Here is a 22334-nt window from a genome sequence, read left to right as displayed (position 1 = left end):
CTGGAGAACCTGGGGCACCTGGGTTACCAGGGAATCCTCGATGTCCTTTGATGCCAATAGAACCACGTTCACCCGTTTCACCTTTGTCACCACGCGGGCCCTGGGGACCCTATACAAACACATTTCAAATTAAGGTCATACACACACACACAGAGACACATTAGAAACAAAACAAAATATTTATAACAATCAAGTCCATTTTATAACATTCTACAAGCTAGAAACCCCATCAACAGTCATTGCATACATAGAATGCTAGATTGTTGTGGTTGTTTTGGTTTTGGACTGAGAATTGTATGACACTCCAGTAATTGATATGTACACCCGTGGCCCCCAGGGAACTCTTAGGCCCAGAATTGCTTTCTGTATCATCAAAGGAAAGTTTAAATTTGGTTCCATAGTTATGTATGTAGTCATCCCCTTTTCCTGAACATGCCAGAAAATAGGATATTTCCTACATTGTATAATTAGTTTAAAAACGACAAAAAAAAAAAAAAAAGACTTACAGGAGGACCTCTCGCACCAGCAGGACCTGGAGCACCAGAAGGACCAGCAGGGCCCTAAAACAAAAAGAGACAAATGAACAAACACACAGGGAATTGTTTATTTATTGATATTATTTTATTTGAAAGTGAATTCCATTGGGAGGAAATAATGGTGTGCCTGCTATTATGGAAAATTAGTATTATTTTCTCCTCCTAAGTCCTTTCCTTGGTTATAGCTTTACCAGATGTCTAAACAGGGAAGCTGAGGAAATCTTGTTACTTCAGCTTTATATTTACCAAGTGAATATACACTTGGTGTGGTTAATACCATTTTGAATTTTAATGATGAATTCTTCATTGATTACTGCCAGAAACCTCTCATATATCTTTATTACCACAGTTGCCCAAAAGAATGACTAGCATGTAAAACTGTAAAACAAATGATAGTAGATCTTTTGGTTGGCAAATATGACACTCTATCTTTGACCCGCTAAGCTCTCTGTCAACGAAGATAGAGATATAAAGAAAGAAGGTGCTTGTTAGGACTTACAGATTCTCCTCTGTCACCATTCTTTCCAGCAGGACCAACAGGGCCAGGTGGGCCTGGGTGACCAGGAGCACCAGGGGCACCAGGAGAACCATTTTCACCACGATCACCCTGTGGACAAATTCACAGTTCCAAAATAAGTCTGACCTGCAGTTCCTGTTTTAATTCCACAGACCACTGTACATGTGTTTGCTATACCTTGCTACCAGGGGCTCCGTCTCGGCCAGGCAGACCGTCGGATCCGGGGTTTCCCTGATTAAAGGAAAAAAAAGAAAGAAAGAAAATAAATCAAATTCTTTGGAACCATTCAAACACCATCTAAGCCATGCATTTGCAAGGGGAGCAATATCATCCTACAGGGGATAAAAGTTGGTTCTTGGGAGTGAAAAATCTTTGCTATTACAACAGGGGTGGCCCTGCAAAGGGTGATGATGCCCCAACAGATACACAGTATATCTGTGGTTCTAAAGCTTCTCAGGGGGTGAGAGACAGAGAAGTGACTAGGGAAAATAGTCTGAAAAAGGATTCTGTGGGAGAGAGAATAAATAAAAGTTTGACACATAGTAATTTAAGCTGATAATGGAAATCTACAATTTAAGAAAAGACTAATCACACATAACATGCAGAACATTTTCACCCAGAAGGAATGTTGCACATTGGGTGCTCCCCACCCTGGACTTTTTCCTTTATTTAGCTAAAGGTCACATTCTTCTTCATTAACAATCATTCATTGGATCCATATTAATTAACATAAACAGTTAAGGCTATTCTACATTGTAATAGAAAGAATATCTATTATAGAAGGAGAACTTTAGCATGTGACAATATGTACACTTTTGGACCCAGAGTAAGGCCCAATTTGACCCTTGTTTAAATAAATGATCAAAGACTACCGGGCTTAGTGGCTATTTTCTAGGAACAAGTCTTACATCTCGTCCAGGTTCACCAGCTGCGCCAGCCAGACCAGGAAGGCCCTGGGGCCCAGGAGGACCTCGTTCTCCGTTCTGACCACTGGGTCCTGGTTTCCCACTTTCACCCTGTGTTCAAAGGAACAAAACAAATTTGTATTTTTACCTAAGAAGTCAATTAATATGATGTGATCAGATGTCTTTCTTTCCCAGGGAAAAACCTTGTTTTATTCAATTTCTATTGAATTTGTTCCTAAAACTATCCCTACCACAGAGGAAAAACTTTGGGGAAGCAAGCTTCTTGTATCTTCCAACTTGCCCGATGATTCTGGATACCAGCGGGCTGAGTACATTGATTATCACATTCAGAATACATCCTAATATGAGGTGTGTAAATAGACTTGGCTACTGGAAGAAAAATTCAATGATGAGCCATCATGAAATGATAGGTTTATGGTGCTCATTAGAATTAGGTTACATTGGACATTTGGCTCTATTTAAAAATTATACATTTACTAGATATGCTCATACAAATTGAATACACTTAAATGTTATGTTGTCATTTCACTACAATATTATATGACATTTAGCTTAAAGACAGGTGCTCAAAGTGTCAAAATGTGAGCCCTAATAAAACAGAATTTTATTACTTTATTTGCTAAATGGATATTTAAGATGCTAAGTACCAGGAAGTTATAGTAATATTAGTGAAAGAAAATCAGGAGTACAAAATGAATTGAGTTGATGGAGAACTGGTATAAATTAAAGGCTTTCATAGATCTATAAGATGTCATTATTTCCCCTTTGAAGACTGACAGTCAGCAAACTGAAGTATGCTGACAAATTTTCTAACAAAGGTATTTGAGATGGCAAGATAGTTTTCTGTGATATCAATCTATTTCTGTTTATGTTGAAGGCTGGCCTATGATACACATTGTTTTTGTGTTCTGGAGGCTTTTAATAATATGCATGCTTCCTGAAAACGTGAAAATATCAAGAATTTGCATCTAATTACAGGAAAACTTGTTCGTTACATACTTGCTATGGTTAAGTGACCTCTGAAGACTATCTATCAAAGGAAACAAGGGTCCAGTGAAAGATGGCTACACTCACCTTGACGCCCTGCGGGCCAGGGCTTCCCCTAGCCCCCGGCATGCCTGGTGGGCCTGCAAGTCCTCGTGCTCCCGTAATTCCCGCAAGTCCGAGTGGGCCTGGAGCTCCCTGTCATGACAGATAATGAAGTCTTAGTTCTTCTTTATATGACTATGTTTTCCTCTGTTGAATTTGGGATTGAGAATAAAAATACTGTCAATCAATAGAACAAAGAAACTACTCACCGGAGGGCCCTGGGGGCCAGGTGATCCCTTCTCACCTGGCTGGCCAGCATCACCTTTCGGTCCAGACACCCCAGGGCTGCCAGGAGCACCATTGCTACCAGCTGGACCTGGGGGGCCATCTTTGCCTGGAGGACCGCTGGAGCCTGGGGGCCCTGGGTTACCCTACAAAGAAATATTTGAAATTTGAGTATTTTATAATGAAAAAGTGAATTTTTCTTCCCTCTTTTACCTGCAAAATAATTTTATATGGGATTTAACACAAAGAAAAGTAGCAATGGGTAAGTTTCTCATCCTCTGCATATGCCCTTTATGGAATATATGGTAAAAAATACTTGAAAGGGTACTTACATTACTACCAGGAGGACCAGGAAGACCACGACCACCAGGGAAGCCAGCAGCACCCTGTGAAATGATGATATATTTTTGAATTTCAAAAATCAAGTAGAACAAGTAATTCACCACTAAAAACAAATATAAAGTCTAAGAAATGTAGTAGGACCTGCATTCTATTCTGAGATAACTTACAGTTTATGTTTTCTTCTTGTAATTTACATATAACTCACATATGAATGAGTGATTATAATTTTATAATCTCTGTATGGACCTAGTGCTTTAAAAGCAATTTTTAAACAGATTGATATTAATTAATGCTCTTAAATAGTAGTTAAGAGGACTGATACTTACAGGACCACCAGGACTGCCTCGTTCACCTTTGACACCTTGGGGACCAGGGGGACCCTACAAGGAATGGAAATGGAAATGGTTTATAAGGATAGCACCAAAATCAAAATTTGGGAGAAGCATTAAGCCTTTGAAAGTCAGTAACTCTACTTATCGTGATAAGCATCTTGCAATATGTATATACATCAAATCGTTATGTTGTACACCTTAAACTTATACAATGTCACATGACAATTATATCTCAATAAAATTGGGGAGGGGGGAACTACAACAGAAATGAGAACCTACAGCAAAAAACAAAAACAGTAACGCAACCAGGACATTAAAATAACTTGATGAGGTCATATCTAGATTGTTGCCTCCAAGCTTCAAACTCAGAACTGAATTCCCATGGAAACTGTACTCTTGTCACCATGACTAGCTCTCTCAGTATGAAATATGCAATTATTGATAAACCTAAGTGCTTTGCTTTAGATGGCTTAGAGAAAGAGAGCTACTTACAGCAGGCCCAGACCCTCCGGGCGGTCCTGCGACTCCAGGAGGGCCCCCTTCACCTTTCTCACCAGGAGCACCTCTTTCTCCTTTAGCACCGGGCTCGCCATTCTGCCCCTACATTCAGAAACAACGACAGCCTGTGAAGTGACATCTTTCACAGTACACTGGGCTTATCACTATTTTTCTTCAGAGAGGAGAATTCTTCAGGTGGAGAGATGTTGAATTAAATTCGGAAAAGAAGATTCTTTGAAGACGTGACAAAACAAAGTCAATGAAAATATTTCCATGATAAAAGAAAATGATCAAGAAAGTGTTAAGATGTGGGTCATCTCTCCTTGGACTGTGCATTTCAAAGTGAGCACCAGTAAACGCATCTGAGAAAGATGGGGCTTAGAGCTAATTTTAATTAGTATCATCTTATAAGGAAGAACTTTAAAAATGTTTGGAGTGCTTTGAACTCTAGGGTGTCATGTAAGCCTTATTAACCCAGCATAAAGGCAAGCCAGGTGTTCTTATCTCCATCTTTTAAAGAGTAAGAATACATGGTAAACTGACTATACTTCAATTTTTTAAAAAATGAGGAAAAAAAAAAGAAAAAATACATGGACATCATGATATTTACAGTAAAAGGAAAGATAAATTGAAGTAACATTGTTGGCAACTAATATAAATATGGCACTCATGAAAGATTACAAACATTTTGATGTGCTTTAAGGTCTCTTTGGTTGAAAACTACAATCTTAAATTCTGTCTTAGAAAAAAAAGTTGTCTTCAAACAAATTATTTAACATTTCACTGGATGACTTTAAAGACAATATATTATAAACACAAGCTAAGGACAGGTCTCTTTGGCTCTCTGCTAGGTAGAATGTGACAGAATAATTACTCTGCAGTAAATCAGAGTGCGTTTTGTTTAAAAAAAATCCCATTATTTCCATGGTACTAAAGTAGAAAGATTTAAAAACAAAACAAAAAGAGTAAGCATAGAGATACAGTAAAAAAAAAAAAAAAAAAAAAAAGGGTAAACTAACTCTATAGTGAATGAGTGGCTGAGGCAGACTTGAATTCAGACTTGACTTATACTTCTGCTGTTTTTCAGCGGGATAGTGATTCTGGGCTGTATGACATGGAGGTTTAAATGTTCATACTTACAGGAGCACCAGGGAAGCCTGCAGGTCCTGGTGGCCCAAGTTCGCCTCTCTCACCCTGAAGTGAAACATATCCTCATTAGTCACAGTGAAGACATCTTCCCATTCTTCCCATTAGGAGCACACGTCATCCTCTAGATCATCTTACCACTCCTTTAAGCAGAAAGTGTGCAAAGCTAACTAACCCAGTCGAACCTCTGAAGACATTTCTATTTCTCAACAAGATGAGAAGTGGACAACACCAGAACCACTGATTCCTTCTGCCTCAGAATGTGATATTATTTGCAAGAAAAAATAATTTGAGAATTTTGAAGTGTTTAAAACATTTAATTATATAACTTCTAAAAACGTAAGGGTTTAAAAACATTGTAAAAGGGTTGGGAAATCAATGGTTCAGTTAGCTAAACAATTAATTAAAATAATTTACTCTATATCTGTCCTGAGTCCACAAATCCTAAAGGCAGAGAATTTTAGACCTAGAAAGAGCCTTAGGCAAAGATCCTATAGCTTTAAGAAATACTCGTTTACAAAGGCATATTACTAATACAATTTTCATATTTTTTCCAGAATTATTTAGGAAGAGTGACATGACTTAAAATGGTCTTTTGTAAATTTTAGATTTAAGAACTTTAACTTTCCCTTGCATGTCATATGACTCCCAAAGACAGTATCCTACCATTGAGACTCAGGCCACTAGGCAGGATTGCTAAAGAAGGAAGCACAGCTAGCTGCTGCCTGTGTGGGGTTAAATTATGTTGAGATGTCTTTAACACTTACAGGGCCGCCACGAGGACCAGCTATACCCGGAAGTCCAGGGGCACCACTTTCACCCTTAAAAAAGAGAAAAAAAATTAATGCCCTGCAACAAAACAAAACAAAACAAAACAAAACAAAACAAAACCAACAAAAGACATTTTCTTTTTGTTTCTAAATAGTGTTGTGTTACCTTATCTCCAGGCTGACCAGCTGGGCCAGGGGGACCAATAGGACCAGTAGGACCCTAAAGAAAATAGAAAAATACTTTAATTTTGGAGATAAAAAGCATCATTTTCTCTATTAATCAAAGAGCATATATACAGACATATTTTCACCTAATAAACCAGATAATATGATTTCTCTGATAGCTTGAATGATATGCTCTTTACTCAGAGTGTAAATACTGCAGTTTAGAAAACGTAAGATTCTATGGGGATGAGTCTAAAGGACTACACAATTCAGTGGGTATTTATTGATTCATTTTTTCTTTCTATTGCAGAAAATAAGATGTGATGTAAGATCTTACAGTAATATCTTTTAAAATTAAAATGCATTGCCTTATTCAACTGCATGATAATTCAAAATATTTTATTTAACTACTAAAAGCATTGTTATACATATTAACATTTTTAAATGGACATTTGTGAATGTTAAAATTTTGCTTATATTACATAAATAAAATATTAGGTGTTTTTTGAAAATCTGATGATGGCTTACCCATGTTGTCTGTCAAAAGTGATGTCTTTATGAATTTGTTTAATGCAGCTACAGTATAAATAATATCTATCTAATGACTTAGTTACCAAGTTTATTTTCTACAGTCATATCTTGGTGCTTGCTAATGTGAATAGAATTGATTTTAATGGGTTAAAAAAACCAAACTCTTGTTTTGAAGTAGTTATATAGATTCATAGGAGTTTGCCAAGAAATATACAGGGAAATTTTGTGCATCCTTCTCCCAGCCTCCTTCAGTGTTATATCTTACACACCTATGGTATAGTATCAAAATCAAGAAACTGACACTGGTACAATCCATAGAGCTTATTCAGGTCTCACCAGCTATACAGGCACTCATTTGTGTGTGTGTGTGTGTGTGTGTGTGTGTGTGTGTGTGTGTGTGTGTATGTAGCTCTATGCAGTGTTATTATGTGTAGCCTTGCCTGATCACCACCACAATCAAGACATTCAAATGTACAATCACCATAAGACTCTCTCCTGTCACCTCTTTATAGTTACACCCACTCCCCCTCCCCTATTCCTAACTTTCGGCAACCACAGAGATGTTCTCCTGCTCCTTTATATTGCTAAGTAGTATTCCATGGCATGAATGTACCCCAGAATTTCAATGTTTTTTGAAACCAAAAGTTCCTTCAAGAGCAGTTATTGATTATCTTGGATTTTAGTGACTCAGTATGACTTTAGATTGTAATCTTTATCATACTTTTGAGACTTTTTTCATTCTCAGGTCATTGTTGAACTAGTAGGTAGTGATAGATATAAATCAAGAATTTTAACAATCAAGTCATTTGGATCTTCTTAATGCCCAGAAGGTGGCAAAGTATGGTCTAATTTATCATGAGGATTTTTTGGAAAAAATAGAAGTTGAGGTGCAGGACTATTCCACACACAGATAAAGTCTGTTTCTCCCCAATCTGAGTACTCACCCTTGGACCATCTTTCCCTGGAGCACCATCAGCACCTGAACTGCCGGGTTCACCCTGTCAAATCAAAGCCAATGTCATCAGATTAGAAGCATCCTCAAGGAAAATATGCCAACTCTCAAGATCTGCTGTAACGTATAGTAGGTGTTCTGATTAATAGTTGCTCTAGGAATCCATCTCAAACTTCCCTTACTTTAAAATGATAATATTAATTTTGAAAATAGATTATTTTCCAGCAATGTTGCTTTCCTTAATCTACAAAGTCTGTTTTATTACATAATTAGCAGAAAGTAAGTTTGCACCTTGTCACCCTTTGGACCAGGGCCTCCAGGACCCCCTCTTTCTCCAGGCATCCCTTGCAGACCAGGTGTACCAGCAGAGCCAGGTGGCCCAGGGGGCCCAGCAGCTCCCTGAAATTAAAGGAAAAGTAGTAAATCACAAGAAAGAAATGAAATGCGTTTTGTAAGATCTATGTGAATTGAATTATGTGGAGTTACCTTTCCTCCTTCAGGACCAGGGGGGCCAGCTCCACCTCTAGGCCCTGCGGGCCCCACAGCTCCAGGAGGCCCACGTTCACCAGGGGCACCGGCATCACCCTGCCATCGAAAAATGAAATATCCCAGTTAGAAAACCCAATGCTAAAAACAACAAAAACATCCTAAATTGCTTTAATTTGATATAAACAATGAGGTTCTCAAGTTATATTGTTGAACAATTTGTAAGTTTTTATAGTTCTAAAAGACATTTGCCAACTGAGTGAGAAATGGAAACTTTTAAAAAAGTTAGTCTAAAGAAGGGAACTTTGGATACCACTCTGAGGCTCTAGCTTTGAAACTATTACAATTATTTTATTCACAAGGGCAAAAATTTGAAGTTCTTCTACCAAAATGGCTTTCCAAAGCACTAGAAAGGTTTCTCTTTTGAAATTTCAAGCCCATTGTTGATTCTACAGTGTTTATTTGTCAGAAAATTTAATTTCCAGGTGAAGCAAATTTAACATATTGGCAATATCTTGAATCACCCTAATTGTATCCACCAAACATTTGCAATGCTGCACTTCGTAAAAAAGGAATATTTTGGTTTGATACACTAAAAATGTGTCACTAATCTACTGCTCTATAACTCACTGGAGAAATCAGAAAGTAAGCTGAAATATTTACCTTGCCTCCGGGAACTCCAGGTGAACCAGCTTCACCCTTTGGACCCTAGGGATGGGCATTACACGATTAGGCCTCTGTCAGAAGCTATGTTACGTCAGCTTAAGCAAATACACACTTGACTTATTTGCATATTGTACAATTTGTCAAATCTTGAGCTATGTGCTCTTTCTTCAGTTCCTTTTATTTTACAGAAAAATTCAAACTTTCCATGTAATAGTTTTGATTGAATAATTTTTCTTTGTTTTGTTAATGACTACTTCAAACTAAATGTTAAAACTCAGATTCCATAGCATGGGAAAATGCAACAGTCAGTACTTTAGAAGTGATTACTATTTATTCTTTGGATTTCTGAGTTTTGAAAACATAGCGTGCGACTTACTGGTTCACCAGGTTTTCCATTCTCTCCTGGAGGACCACTGGTTCCAGGCAAGCCCTACAAAAAAGCATATTTGTATTGTATAATCCCTTCAAACATTGCTTATAGAAAAGCTTCTCTTACATAAGTATGTTTCTGAAAATATACAAAATATGGTTTTAGCAGTCTTTTCTAGGTGTTAAAAATTTGCAGCTCTCAAAATTCAATGACAGAGATATGATCATCATATCTTGTAAACCCATGCTCAAACTTATGTTCTAGTCTTTCTGCTGCTGTGCATAAAAATTAACTGATGAGTATGGTGAGATGAATTTAGCTATATAAATTTAAATTACAATGAAAATAAGTATAAACATATAGAATTATGTGAGCTTATTTTTTTAAATTATGAGTGCACTCTTCCTGGAATAGATGTGGAAATTATGCCTGTCTATTAACATTGCTTATTATTTTATTTCCAGTTAGAAGACAGATTCAACATATTTCAAGCTTAAGATAAATTGTAGGCAAAAAAAAATTGAACTTTCAATAACTCAACAAATACAGCTATTAAAGGAAAGTACCAGTAAAAGTAGGTGCCCAATGAGATTTAAACAAGAAGTTCTTACTTGTAATCCTTGTTGACCAGGGGGTCCTGTGTCTCCTTTGTCACCACCTGGTCCCTAGGGAGAAAAATATAATGAGATGCTTCATTATAAAATATCCTTTCATATTTGATCCACACAGTTTTCATTCCAGCGGGCCAGTTGCTTAATTTAAAAATTAACTGTGTGAAGGAGGGCAAAGTCTGGACTGTAGAATTGACACAAGGCAGTCACGTACAACATAAACTGTATTCCCATGTCAGTATTTTGCTAGCTAACTGAACACACAAACTTCATAATTGCTTTGGTGAACTACAGTGATATAGTGTCAGAGACTGTTTAATTCCCAAAGTCTTCCCTTGCCCCACTCCCATCCACTTCCCTCTCCAATTTACATGAGTAAACTTACAGTGGGTCCTGGGGGACCTTGAGGTCCGGTTTCACCATTCTTTCCAGGAGGACCCTAAAAAAAAAAAAGTTGTTAGGGAAGCAGAGATAAAGACAATAGAGAGTAGTCATAAGGTTGAACATAAATGCCTCTCATAGAAGGCTGGGAACGAGTGGATGAAAGTACACACCTGAGGGCCAGGACCTCCGGGGCCGCCTCGTTCTCCATTCTTTCCAGGAGCACCCTAAAGAAGCAGCCACTATTTACTAAGTCTCCAAAGGCGATCATTCATTATATTGTCCCCCCATGTTTTTGATCTGCCTCCTCCACACACACATGCACATCCTCAATCAAAACTACTTTCTTGAACTAGGTTTCCATAAATGTTGGAAACCTAGTTCCAACAATCTTGGCCCGAAACTCCATAAAAGTGCTTTAGTTCCCTAAAGGTGGTATTTGATTTTCATTTACACTTCTGTGCTTTGAAGTGGAGATCAATTTTTGACCATCTGTACTCCCATATGGAAAGTAAAGGCCTTCTGTCAAATACATATTGAAGAAATGAATGAAGGAACTCACATCATTTCCTTTAGGACCAGGGAAACCCATGACACCAGGCTGACCTCGGGGACCAGGTGGGCCTGGGGGACCTGATCGACCACTTTCTCCTTGACTTCCCTAATGAGAAAAAAATTATATTAATAGAGGTTTGATAAAAACCTGATCAAAATATACAATAAACATCAAAGCTATACAAAATACATTAAAGCTAATCCAAACTGTGCATTTCATTATTCTCTGGGCTTGTAAAATGAGATGTTAAAAACATACTTACAGGAGGCCCTGGTTTCCCATCACTGCCTGGTCCTCCAGGGCTTCCGGGCATACCCTAAATTGAAAACTTCAGTCAGTCAGCTGATTTTCAAATCATAATTAAAAAAAAAAACTATCTGTAAAAAGTTGAGATTTTCACTTATATGTAGCCTCGTATTTGCAAAACCTTTTCTTCTGTCTATAAAGTATCTTAGTCAAGTGTTCCATTTTCTGTTCTTCACTCTATGCTAGCTTAAGTTTTCTTAAAGGAATTTTGTTTTGTTGTTTTGAGCCTACAAAAGGTATAGTCTGATTTAAATTGTTTTCAAACGTTCTTCATTTGCTTTTCCTCTTAGTAAATGACAGTGTCAATCAAACAGGTGTTTCTCTTTACCCTCAATCCTGGACCTCCAGGGATGCCATCTCGGCCAGGTTCTCCAGCAACTCCTCTGGGCCCTGCAGGGCCTGGACCACCACGCTCCCCAGGGGCACCCTACATGGTGAAAAACCAACGTGTATTCAAAACAGCCTTTGCTGACCTAGATGTTGACAGTATTTAGGTTGCAACTAGAGAACTTCTTTTGGTCCTTTAAACAGAGGTGGGGTGTTGCTGACAATCTCAGTACAAATCACTGTTACCTATCAGCTTGGGCTGTCGTATTTGGAAATATTTTAAGGCAACTTTGATAAACATCACACACTTAAAAAAGCAATATTTGGTGAACTTAGAAATATATTTTGGTGCATATAAAAGCAAATATCTTTGATGTTATAAAATCATATTTGCATTGCACTTTAGAGCTTTTGAAGAACTTTCAGGCATTTTAGTTTAACTTATTCTTGCAGTGATACTGAGATAAATAATTCCCAATTGACAGATAAAGAATTTTCATTGAGGTTAAGTGACTTTAGTTACAAAGCTAGGAGCAGGGGCTGGAATCATTGTTTTACATTGGAAGTTATTAATGCCTTTTTTTTTTTTTTAACTCCAACAGGTTTCATTCAGATATTTAGATTTTAATTAATGGGAAACTGTATAGAAGAATATAGCTATGTGTAGCACTAGCATTTATAAAAATAGAAACTAAAGTTAATTACTTTTTCTCCTGGAAGGCCATTTGCTCCAGCAGGTCCTCGGAACCCAGGCACACCCTGGAAATAGTGAAAAGCAAATATTTCAGTCCAAAGCATTAAAACTTCTTCATAATTCTCCCATTATAAAATGCTTCAAAATAATATTCGAGATTGAGTACTACTCAAATTAAGAAAAAAACATGGTTGCCTCCCCCTGAAGGTGAGGTTCTATTATTGCTTTCCTTACAGATGTCCAGGGGTAACGCACCCTTTCTCCTGCAGCTCCTGGAATCCCATTTGCACCAGGTTCTCCAGGTGAACCATCTTTGCCGTCTTCACCCTTAGGTCCTGGAATACCTGGAGAACCAGCTTCCCCCTATGAGAGGATCCCAATATAGGAATAATGATTGAATTTCATGGCAAAGTTTTTGCCTGTTTAATTCCAGATTGTGTTATACATTTCTAAGAAATAACCAGATCTGTTAGGCAATACTTACACGTTCACCTCGTGGTCCTGGCTCTCCTTTGGCACCATTCTTACCAGGTTCACCCTAAATGAAACATAACCTTGGCTTAAAAAACAGAGAGAGTAGACTAACATCTAAAATCATCACCAGTCACACCTGATTCAATTATAAAACCAGAGTGAAATCAATATAAATTCAGTGGAACAAGAACAAAGAGCCTGCTAGTTATATTTTTATTTGGAGACTTAAGCCGCTCCTTTTAAAGACGATAAAGGAAAAATGGGCCACTTACTGCAGCACCTCGCTGCCCGGGAGCACCATTGGTACCAGATGGTCCTGGAGGACCGCGGGCTCCCATCAGTCCAGGAGCTCCAGGAATGCCGGCGGGACCCTAAAACAACGATCCAGGAACCTTAACATTAGCCAAGCTTGAACTTCCTTTTCTGAACAGCTACCTTAAGTGTATTGTCATGCAAAATGCAAAGGAAGCCAATAATGTGTATGTGGTTGAGATGAGAGTGAACAGTGGTGGCATCTTACCATTTCACCTTTGCCACCAGGACTACCACTACTCCCAGGAGGGCCCTAGAGGGGAAAAAGAGCATATTAATAATAATGCAAATAGTGCATGTATGTTTGAAGTTCTTTATAGAACTGTAAAATCAATTTACTGGTGAGTGTTGTGCTTTATATAGAGATTAGGTGATTCCTCCAACTATAGCTCAACACATAAAATGTAGCAAAAAATTATCATTATCTGGATAAATTAAAGATATTATGCACTTTGTCAAAATTACTAAATAAACACCTAAGGAGAAGAGGTTTTGTTCCTTCTCTGAATTTTTCTAATTGGTAATAGTTTGGGGGCACATTCTTCAGAGTATCAGAGAACTATCCATCTTCTACTTCATCCTGCGTCATAAAACATAAAATTCATAAATTCTAGAAGAGTACAAACCTTAAAAACTACCAATTTCAGTACTAATCAAATCAATATTAATTCAATATTAATCACAGTAGAATCACTGAAGAGAACTTAGCAAGATTTTTTTCAAAAAATGATTTTAATTGATAGCAGCATTACAACGTATGCTTTCATGAAATAAACGTGGCAGTATCTCCCTCTGAGCAGCCATCTTTGGTACTTACAGGAGGACCTGGAGCACCAGCATGTCCCTGAGGTCCAGGCTCTCCTCTTTGTCCAGGGGAGCCACCTGCACCAGGAGATCCGGCAGGTCCAACTTCACCCTAAGGGATAAAGTCCTCAGTAGTCAGGCCCCCTTGCCAGTTCTAACCTCTTAGCCAGTTCACTATTCAGTCCTGTTTAAATCCATCTGCCAAACGCTGGAGTAGTATGACTAGATACTCTAACTAAAGCACAGTATTGCTCATTAATCATAAAGACAGAGAGAAATGATAATTAAGCATATGACTGTGTTATCTCTGTTCCTAGAAAGAGACTGGAAGAAAAGACAAGACATCAGAAGAGCTCAGAACAGCTGAATGCTGGGGATAACACCCTTTTTGGAATCAAAAGTAGGACTTTAAAGATCTACGTAGATCAAAGAAATCCACTTGACTGCAAAATAATAATAATAAAATAATAATAATAATAAATTTCTAAGAAGCAATCCAATGATTTTCTGTTGTCTCCAAGACATACTTTACATTCTTCTTTAGAAATACATGTTTACCTTAGCACCAGGGGAACCAGGGAATCCTGCAGTTCCAGGGGGGCCAGGGGGACCCTAAAAATTGAGTAAAATTTAAAGAGCTCTTAATCAAGTAAAGGAAAGTTAACACTACTAGCAAATAATAAGTGACTATACACACAATACAGAAGACAATTATGCATATAAAAATAGTATTTATCATCAGAGATGAATATTACGTAGAGAAACAATGTGGTAAAATAGATCTTAGAAAATTTGGATTCCTCTGTGCCCGATCACTTCTGCCATAAATTCTGTGACTTTCTACCAGTTACTTAACCTTGAACTCTCATTTATAAAATAGAGATAGCATTATTACCTATTTTGTAGGGTTCTTTTAATTATCATATCCTGTAGTGGTCCTTAACTAGCATTGTAAGCACCATATGATGATAGCAACTGACCAAGTATCAGAATTCTGTTTACAGGCTTAGTGTTTCCAGATTGTTTCTAGATTTTATTTAGTGTCGCTCTGAATTAGATATTTATGAGCCATATTTAGTTCTGGGTCTACAACCCATATGATTTCAATATTCCATAATTTCATAACTTCACATCACCTTGAAGCACATCAGAGTTGTAGAAAAAGTTACTTACTGGCTGTCCATCACTTCCTCGAGCACCATCGTTACCTCGAGACCCCTGAAAAGAGAAGTTTGTCTCAAATATCTCCTTATTTCTGAAAGGCTGGTCACAAGTAATATTTTGACTAAAAGCCTGACTCAACTGACTTGACCTTTCCTCAAGTATATTAAAATCTGCTTACTAATTGTATACTTTCAGAGTTAAATTGTTACAATTCTTATATAAACAGCAATGATCTGATGTAGCAAGATGAGATTCTGTGTTTTACAGAACTGAATGTGAATTAATGCACATGTGCCAATCTAACACTTTCAAAAATTCTCTACAGATAATAACCGTAATATACTTATTTTCTTCCCTATAATTATGGCTCAAATTTTATGGAGATGACGTTCAGTGTGATTTTATAGAAAATTTCCTGCAGACTGGCACAGCCTGAAACTGACTGAGATTCTTAACTGTGATTTGGGTTGTAATTGTGTGATGTCAGTAAGAATACTCACTGCGGCTCCAGGAAGTCCTGGCCGTCCTCTCTCACCAGGAGCTCCTCTTGGACCCTATAGAATAAGATTGAAAGTGTGGTCTTACTTTAAACTAGACATATATAAGAAGAGTTGGGGAGGGAGCGAGGCAAGTTTTGGGTTAGATGGAAATTAATAGTAAAACTGAAAATTACATGATAAGAAGCATAATTACCATGGGTCCAGGAGCTCCATTTTCACCTGGAAGGCCATTTTCACCCTAGAAACACATAAATTTGTTACCAATTTGTGTAACAGGAGAAATCTATAGTTTTTTAAGCAGCATATTGTGAAAAACCTATGGGAACCTAAGAAAAAGATTACCTTTTAACAATATTAATTTTTTGTTAGCAATCTTATTTACTATAAATCTCAATTCTTGCATTTTAAAAACTTGAGAACTAAACAGAAGTAATCAGTATGTTACTTGGGGACATAGACAGTTATCCACTTCCACTGAAGTTTTAATAGAATACCTCAATTAGTCGCTGTTATTTAGCTCCTAAAATGCAAAATTTAGCTAAATTTTAGAAAAACTTTTAAAGCCCCAAATATAAATCTTATATATAACATAACACTTAAATGAATTTGTTGATGAAAATACGATTTTGTTATGATTTACCTTTAATCCAGGAGCACCTGTTTCACCTTTTTCTCCATTTCGTCCATCAAAGCCCTATGAAATACATAAAAGTAGAAGAAATGTTAAGATATGTTAACAATTTAGAATGGTTGAAAATGTTACATTAAATTTTTTATAACTAGCTTTTAACCACATAGCACTATTTTCAACATGGACATGAATAATTTAAAACTTTAAAGTGCATTGAAGACTTTGAACCTTGATTTTATAGTAAAAAAAAGTTGAACTAATTAGAAAGTAAAATTTAGTGCAAATAAGAAGTTCCCTTAACTGTAGTTGCAAATATCAGTTTCATAGATTTTATTTCTATTAAGTTGATAGATTTTTGGCTCAGTTGGTTGACTCTACCTAATGTTTTGCATAGAATAAAGTCATTTGAGTCAACCTGTAAATCATACTGACTAAGTCAATGAATAACTCTCAATAACATATTTTTATTTTTTCTGACAGTAGTGATAAGAAACTTAAATTATTCTTTCACAAGTATTTTCCATACACTAAAACCAGCTTTATTACTTTCTGTAAAATAACTACTTGGTCTGGTCAACTAATAAAGTTGATAGACTTAGAAAATCAAAGCAACCAGTCAGAATCAACCATTTGTGGTACACACTCAGTTGCATAATGAGATTGGGTAGGCAAGTAAATACAGCCAAGTGGAATAACTGATAGTCAATTTAGAAACTCCACTTACTCTGTGTCCTTTCATACCAGGGAATCCAGGTATGCCAGCTGGACCTTTGATACCCTAAAAAATAAGAAAGAAAAAAGATATTAATGAACTTTCAAATAGACTCACGATCTAGTAGTAAAATGCCTTCCAGTTTTGAGTTTAGTTTAATTTAATTACACAATAATTTTCAATCTAAGATCACTGTGATTCCTCCAACTAATTCACTGGATGCTGAAGACTTACTGGAGGGCCAGGCAGTCCTCGCTCTCCGGGTCGTCCGGGTCTTCCTGATTCCCCCTAGATGGAGAAATACGGAATGTATAGAAACTTGTGTAAGAGAAAACACATCGTAGCCGATTAGCAAACTGATTACTTTGCATCTTCCTCACCAAGGACCCATGAAAATGGCTGGGCTAGACATATGGTTGTGAGAACAGCTTTCCTAGTAAAAGAAAAGGAGACAGCTTCTCCCACCTTGATATAAACTTATAAAAAATGCAGGCATCACTCAACACTGAAATAGTATGACCATCTCTCAATCCAATGAGAAGAATTTGCCATTGGAAGTTAAATAGGAAGGAAAGAATGGCATAATATTAATGGTGTTTTAAGTTTTCAAGTTCACTGACATCAGTTTCTTCATTACAAGAGACAGAGAGAAGAAGCTGCTTCTGTAGTTAAGTGGTATATTCACTGGATGAGTCTTCTTGACAGTCAATGGCATATTTAGGGGTTTTGTTAGTTTAGAATTCAAAACACGGTATATGTAGCAATGCAAATACTATATAGCTATTCAAAGGTTAATATGAGCTAAAAAGTCATTAAGATATCAACAATTTCTTTAGTAAGGTTTTTCTGTTTAAGATTCTAGAATATGGGATATACTATTTAGAATATTCCAAGTTTAATTTTGCTGTATCCCCATTCAGTCATTAAAAACTTACATCTTTTCCGGCAGGACCAGATGGCCCTATAGCACCAGGAGGTCCTGGAGGGCCCTAAAAATAAGGAAATAAAAAATAAATATACATGTAGATCTTTCTGTTACAATTTATTATATATGTGTATTACTAGAAAAAAACTTTAAGAAAACACTCTCAATGTTTCTCATCATGAAAATGACACACTGAGTTAATATTATACTATTTTATAGCCAATTTTTACTGTTTATTAAACTTATTTTTATAAAAACTGAACGTGTCTTGTATCTGTATCTTATATCACATTTATATTTTTATAAACCCAAATGCACTTCTACATTTTTGAGATATTGAACTTTTAAATACATAGATATTTCTAAATATTTTGACATTTTAAATTAAGCTAACTTTACCTTATTTACACAGCATGTTTTCTTGGGAAACTCTTTTAGATTATGCTTATTTTTACTAAATTAAGCTTTAAAAATTATATTTCAGAAGAGTAAGCATGCTGGTGAACTGAGTGACTACAGAAAAATTAAATCTATATTTAAGAGACAGAGAATTTGCATTCGCACTAGGAAGTGAACCTTTGTGGTGGCTAATTAGTCAGAGAATTCCTAGACTGAAATAGGAAGTGTCTCTAAGATATCTAAACCTTTAAAAGAGTCCAAAAGATCTTTGAAACCAGTTCAATTATCATAAAAATACAATTTATTATTTTAAAATGTGAGCATAAATTTAATCTCTACTTTGTAGAGTCTTACGGTTATGTTTCAGAAAAGGAGGGTGGTTTCTATATAGACATGTCAATTTGTTTAATAGAGATTGAATTGTTACTTACTGCAGGACCAGCTTGCCCAGGTTCACCAGGGGGACCTTGGTATCCTGGAGAACCCTAGTGGATAGAATAACATGTAAATATTTTTTAATTAACTTAATCTTCATATGATTCATTTACATCCTGAATGGTTGTTACAATTGGTATTATGCATGCTGGAATGGCTAAGTTACAGTTAGGTCTGCATTAACTTGATTCATACAATATGCACGAAGATGAAATCACCACAAATGGCTATACTTACAGGGGCACCAGGATGACCAGATGCACCAGGGGGACCAGGTGGGCCGGGGGGACCCTGAAACATAAATTCGAAAGATAAGTACAAAATAAATGCATCTGAAATACACTTTATCTAGGCATCAGAGATGCCTCTGGAATGATACTGTCATCTTTAAAAATAAGAACAATATACTTCTCATTATGTGATAACTATTCATGGATATAACTAATTTTATTAGATTTAAATGAAGATCTCATCCCCAAAACTTCATTCTAAGTGAAATTCCCTCAGGGTTAATAAAAATTATTGGTAAATGTTACAAAATGTTAGCCTGAGTTTACCCAAAAGGCCATTCAGTTCCCCAAAAGGGCCTGAGATGCCCCGACATTTGGAAAAATCTACACAAAATACTATAAGAATCTTTACAATATTAAAATGATACTGGAACCAGTAGAGAAGCATCTTTTGCCTGGCAGCCAAACTCAATGTGTAGAAATATTTATCTGCATACTGTAAATCCCAGTTTCTAAAAGTAATGATGTAAATCAACCCAAAAGTTCCTAACTGTATCAATGAATTCTGTTGACATAAAGGTTTATATAGGCCAACAATAAATTACACTTAAAACCAATTGATTTGTCATTGTTCAGAAACACAGATTAAGCTAGAAAATCTTCAGTTTTGTAGCATACTATTTATAAATACTGATAACAAATTTATAAACTACAGTTAAATTTTCTCTTGCAACTTCTTTTCTGGAATTTTAGTGGAATTTTTAGTTTTTTGTTTGTTTTTTAGTAAAAACTGAATATCTGATTGAAAAATAGAATTCATAATGTGAATGTAGCTGAGTAACACCAAGTGTTTACATAATATAATTTTCCTTCTGGCTTCAAAAGATACCAAAAAAAAAAAAAAAAATCACAGGCTCTAAAACTTCTAAGATCAATAAAATTCTCTTTTTAGAATTTATACCAGTTAAGGGTCTTTAGCTGGTCATTTAGATCTATTAGCTGAAATTTTGTTCTCTCTAGCTTTAGAAGTCACAAATATGGGGTCCAATGATTTGGCAGCAATCCTCCAAAATCCTTGGAATCCAGCTTCACGTCTCATTGACGCATACATACCTGTTTCTGGTGGTAAAATGAAAACCTTCCCTAAGGTTGGTGCTCCTAAGAGGCTGTTCTTCAACAAGGGTCATTTACTTAGGCACCATGCATTGTGGGCACGTGCCCAGATTTCAATGTTTTTTGCTATTTTCTTCTATCAAAACTCTAAGTCATTTCCATTGAGGGAAACCCTTTGGGTACAATGTGAATGGCTATCATTTACAGTAGCTGAACTTAAAGAGAATAAACTCTGGAAATATTTGGATTTGATTATAGGGATTTGAGGTAAGATGAATTGGGATTTTGGACAGTCATCACTTGGATTGTCATCTAGAAAGCAGTGTTTCATTCATGAACGGACATTCAAAGAAGATTCTGAACAACTCAGGTGAGAAAGAGGGAAAGTGGAAGTGAAAAATAACAAAGTTTGGTTAAAATTAGGAAATATATGAGTGTGAGACCTAAGCATGAAGGCAGTGTGCCCCTGGTATGGGTGGTTGTGTAAAGAAGGAAGAAGTGGCAAAACAGGCATGAAATAAGAGGCGGTGAAGAAAAAATGAGTTAGGATAGAAAGATCATGATAATCCTACCATTTCCTTTCCCAGACTTAACAAAGAATAAGCTATTTTGCACAACTCTATAATAACACCGTATTACTAGAAGAACAACCATTCAAGAGTTAACCAAGTGGAAGGCTAAATAGTGCTCTAAAATGCTGACAAGCACTTGTACATACAGCTGGCCCGGGATAGCCTGCGAGTCCTCCTCCTGCCACTCCAGCCTTGACATCATATGACTCATACTGGGGAGAATAGTTCTGTAGCAAAGAGACCAGATAGATAAGATCATGTTGATATACAGATCATAGTTTTGTTTTGTTTTTTCAAAAGCATTTAAAAGAAATGCACACAACATATATTCACTGCTAGAAAGTTTTCTGCATGCCAGAGAGTGTGGTATGTATTATTTAATGATCTTGCTAATTCTATCTCTCTGTAACTTTAGATACTAGATATCCTACAGAGGCACTTGCTCATGCAATGCAGAAATCTTATAACTAATGTTAACCCTAAATAATTTGTTCCTAGCTCTTACTAAAAATATTGTTTCTAAGTGATATCCACAGCATTAGAAACATAAGATCATAGACTAAGGCTGAAAGAGCCTTGAGAACATATAATCTGACCTTTTCATTTTGGGCAGAAAAATGGAGATGTCAAATTACTTTCTCAACAGTTAATGATACCAGTAAAATTTATACACTTGGTTTCTGATTAATATACCCGACAGATTCACTCCAAAATGAACATCCCCATAGAAAACAAGCACAAGAACAATAGAAAGTCTCATGTGCTTATTGGATTGTTTTGGAGATTGTTTTATTTTGAATTCTAGACCTTGCAATGGATTCTGTTTGGTACCAAGATAAGAATACGTTAGACTATAGCCTTTGCTTCCTGTTGAATTGATTTTTGAAAAGCATTAAAATAAAAAACCCATAGTGATTTGTATATGTGTTTTCTAATTTCTCCTAACTCCATGCAGCAGAAATTTTGTCTTATTTATTTGTTTGGTTATTTGTTTTACATGCAGAGTTAGTTGGTTGCCATGCTTTTCAAGAAGAGCAGGATGTGCTCTGAAGGCTTGGCAAGAGTAGTTGCATAGACAAATAATCCTGTTGACTTGATGTCAATAAGGAGTGTTCATAGCTCTTCAACTGCTTTTGGTCCAAACTTTCAGAGGCTTTACTATCAAGGTTATAAGGGTAATAAGGCACAGTTGCAGCAATTCTCTAGGTTAGTTCTTTGGGGAGTTGATGGTTCATTTCTCAAACATAGTGCATATATTTTATGCCTGCTGAGAAGTTGGGAAGTTTTGTAAAGATATAGTAGTGATAGCATTAGACTTGGAAGGAAAAGTAGATATTTATAAAGCATTTAGAATGGTGCCTAGCACGTGTAAGCACTAATAGGAATTTGTTAAATATATAAAATCAGAGAATAGATATAAGGAACCCACAGAAGTGAGATATAATATAGACTAAAGAACAGAAAATAAACCAGGTAGATTTAAAAGGGGCAATCTTTTAGTCTGAGAATTTCTCACCTGGCCAGTAGTAGGGCATGATTCACAGATTCCAGGAGGGCCGGGAGAGCCAGGGGAACCTGGCTGTCCTGGAAGGCCAGGATCGCCATTTCTCCCAGGAACACCAGGAGGGCCCTGAAAA

At 36.5% G+C, this 22334-nt stretch overlaps 1 protein-coding gene across 1 annotated transcript in view; it reads right to left on the bottom strand.

Annotated features, from left to right (window-relative positions):
* The window catches only part of COL3A1 (collagen type III alpha 1 chain), a 39263-nt gene that overhangs the window by 5475 nt on the left and 11454 nt on the right, over positions 1 to 22334 (bottom strand). The window contains exons 4-45 of the mRNA XM_074364019.1: positions 22214 to 22327; positions 20844 to 20924; positions 19020 to 19073; positions 18779 to 18832; positions 17959 to 18012; positions 17258 to 17311; positions 17036 to 17089; positions 16321 to 16374; positions 15874 to 15918; positions 15681 to 15734; positions 15190 to 15234; positions 14575 to 14628; positions 14030 to 14128; positions 13421 to 13465; positions 13173 to 13271; positions 12911 to 12964; positions 12682 to 12789; positions 12438 to 12491; positions 11734 to 11832; positions 11362 to 11415; positions 11106 to 11204; positions 10717 to 10770; positions 10548 to 10601; positions 10163 to 10216; positions 9558 to 9611; positions 9179 to 9223; positions 8516 to 8614; positions 8321 to 8428; positions 8022 to 8075; positions 6548 to 6601; positions 6379 to 6432; positions 5606 to 5659; positions 4460 to 4567; positions 3962 to 4015; positions 3626 to 3679; positions 3278 to 3439; positions 3054 to 3161; positions 1962 to 2069; positions 1231 to 1284; positions 1036 to 1143; positions 507 to 560; positions 2 to 109 (exon numbers count right to left, since the gene is read on the bottom strand). Coding sequence (XP_074220120.1) covers positions 2 to 109; positions 507 to 560; positions 1036 to 1143; positions 1231 to 1284; positions 1962 to 2069; positions 3054 to 3161; positions 3278 to 3439; positions 3626 to 3679; positions 3962 to 4015; positions 4460 to 4567; positions 5606 to 5659; positions 6379 to 6432; positions 6548 to 6601; positions 8022 to 8075; positions 8321 to 8428; positions 8516 to 8614; positions 9179 to 9223; positions 9558 to 9611; positions 10163 to 10216; positions 10548 to 10601; positions 10717 to 10770; positions 11106 to 11204; positions 11362 to 11415; positions 11734 to 11832; positions 12438 to 12491; positions 12682 to 12789; positions 12911 to 12964; positions 13173 to 13271; positions 13421 to 13465; positions 14030 to 14128; positions 14575 to 14628; positions 15190 to 15234; positions 15681 to 15734; positions 15874 to 15918; positions 16321 to 16374; positions 17036 to 17089; positions 17258 to 17311; positions 17959 to 18012; positions 18779 to 18832; positions 19020 to 19073; positions 20844 to 20924; positions 22214 to 22327 — 3030 coding nt within the window. The remainder of the gene's footprint in view (position 1; positions 110 to 506; positions 561 to 1035; positions 1144 to 1230; positions 1285 to 1961; positions 2070 to 3053; positions 3162 to 3277; positions 3440 to 3625; positions 3680 to 3961; positions 4016 to 4459; positions 4568 to 5605; positions 5660 to 6378; positions 6433 to 6547; positions 6602 to 8021; positions 8076 to 8320; positions 8429 to 8515; positions 8615 to 9178; positions 9224 to 9557; positions 9612 to 10162; positions 10217 to 10547; positions 10602 to 10716; positions 10771 to 11105; positions 11205 to 11361; positions 11416 to 11733; positions 11833 to 12437; positions 12492 to 12681; positions 12790 to 12910; positions 12965 to 13172; positions 13272 to 13420; positions 13466 to 14029; positions 14129 to 14574; positions 14629 to 15189; positions 15235 to 15680; positions 15735 to 15873; positions 15919 to 16320; positions 16375 to 17035; positions 17090 to 17257; positions 17312 to 17958; positions 18013 to 18778; positions 18833 to 19019; positions 19074 to 20843; positions 20925 to 22213; positions 22328 to 22334) is intronic.

The sequence above is a fragment of the Camelus bactrianus genome, chromosome 5 (genome assembly GCF_048773025.1).
Source record: "Camelus bactrianus isolate YW-2024 breed Bactrian camel chromosome 5, ASM4877302v1, whole genome shotgun sequence".
In the NCBI taxonomy this organism is placed as follows: Eukaryota; Metazoa; Chordata; class Mammalia; order Artiodactyla; family Camelidae; genus Camelus; species Camelus bactrianus.
The sequence above is the reverse complement of the archived record's forward strand: the minus strand, read 5'-3'. Positions and strand labels throughout refer to the sequence as shown.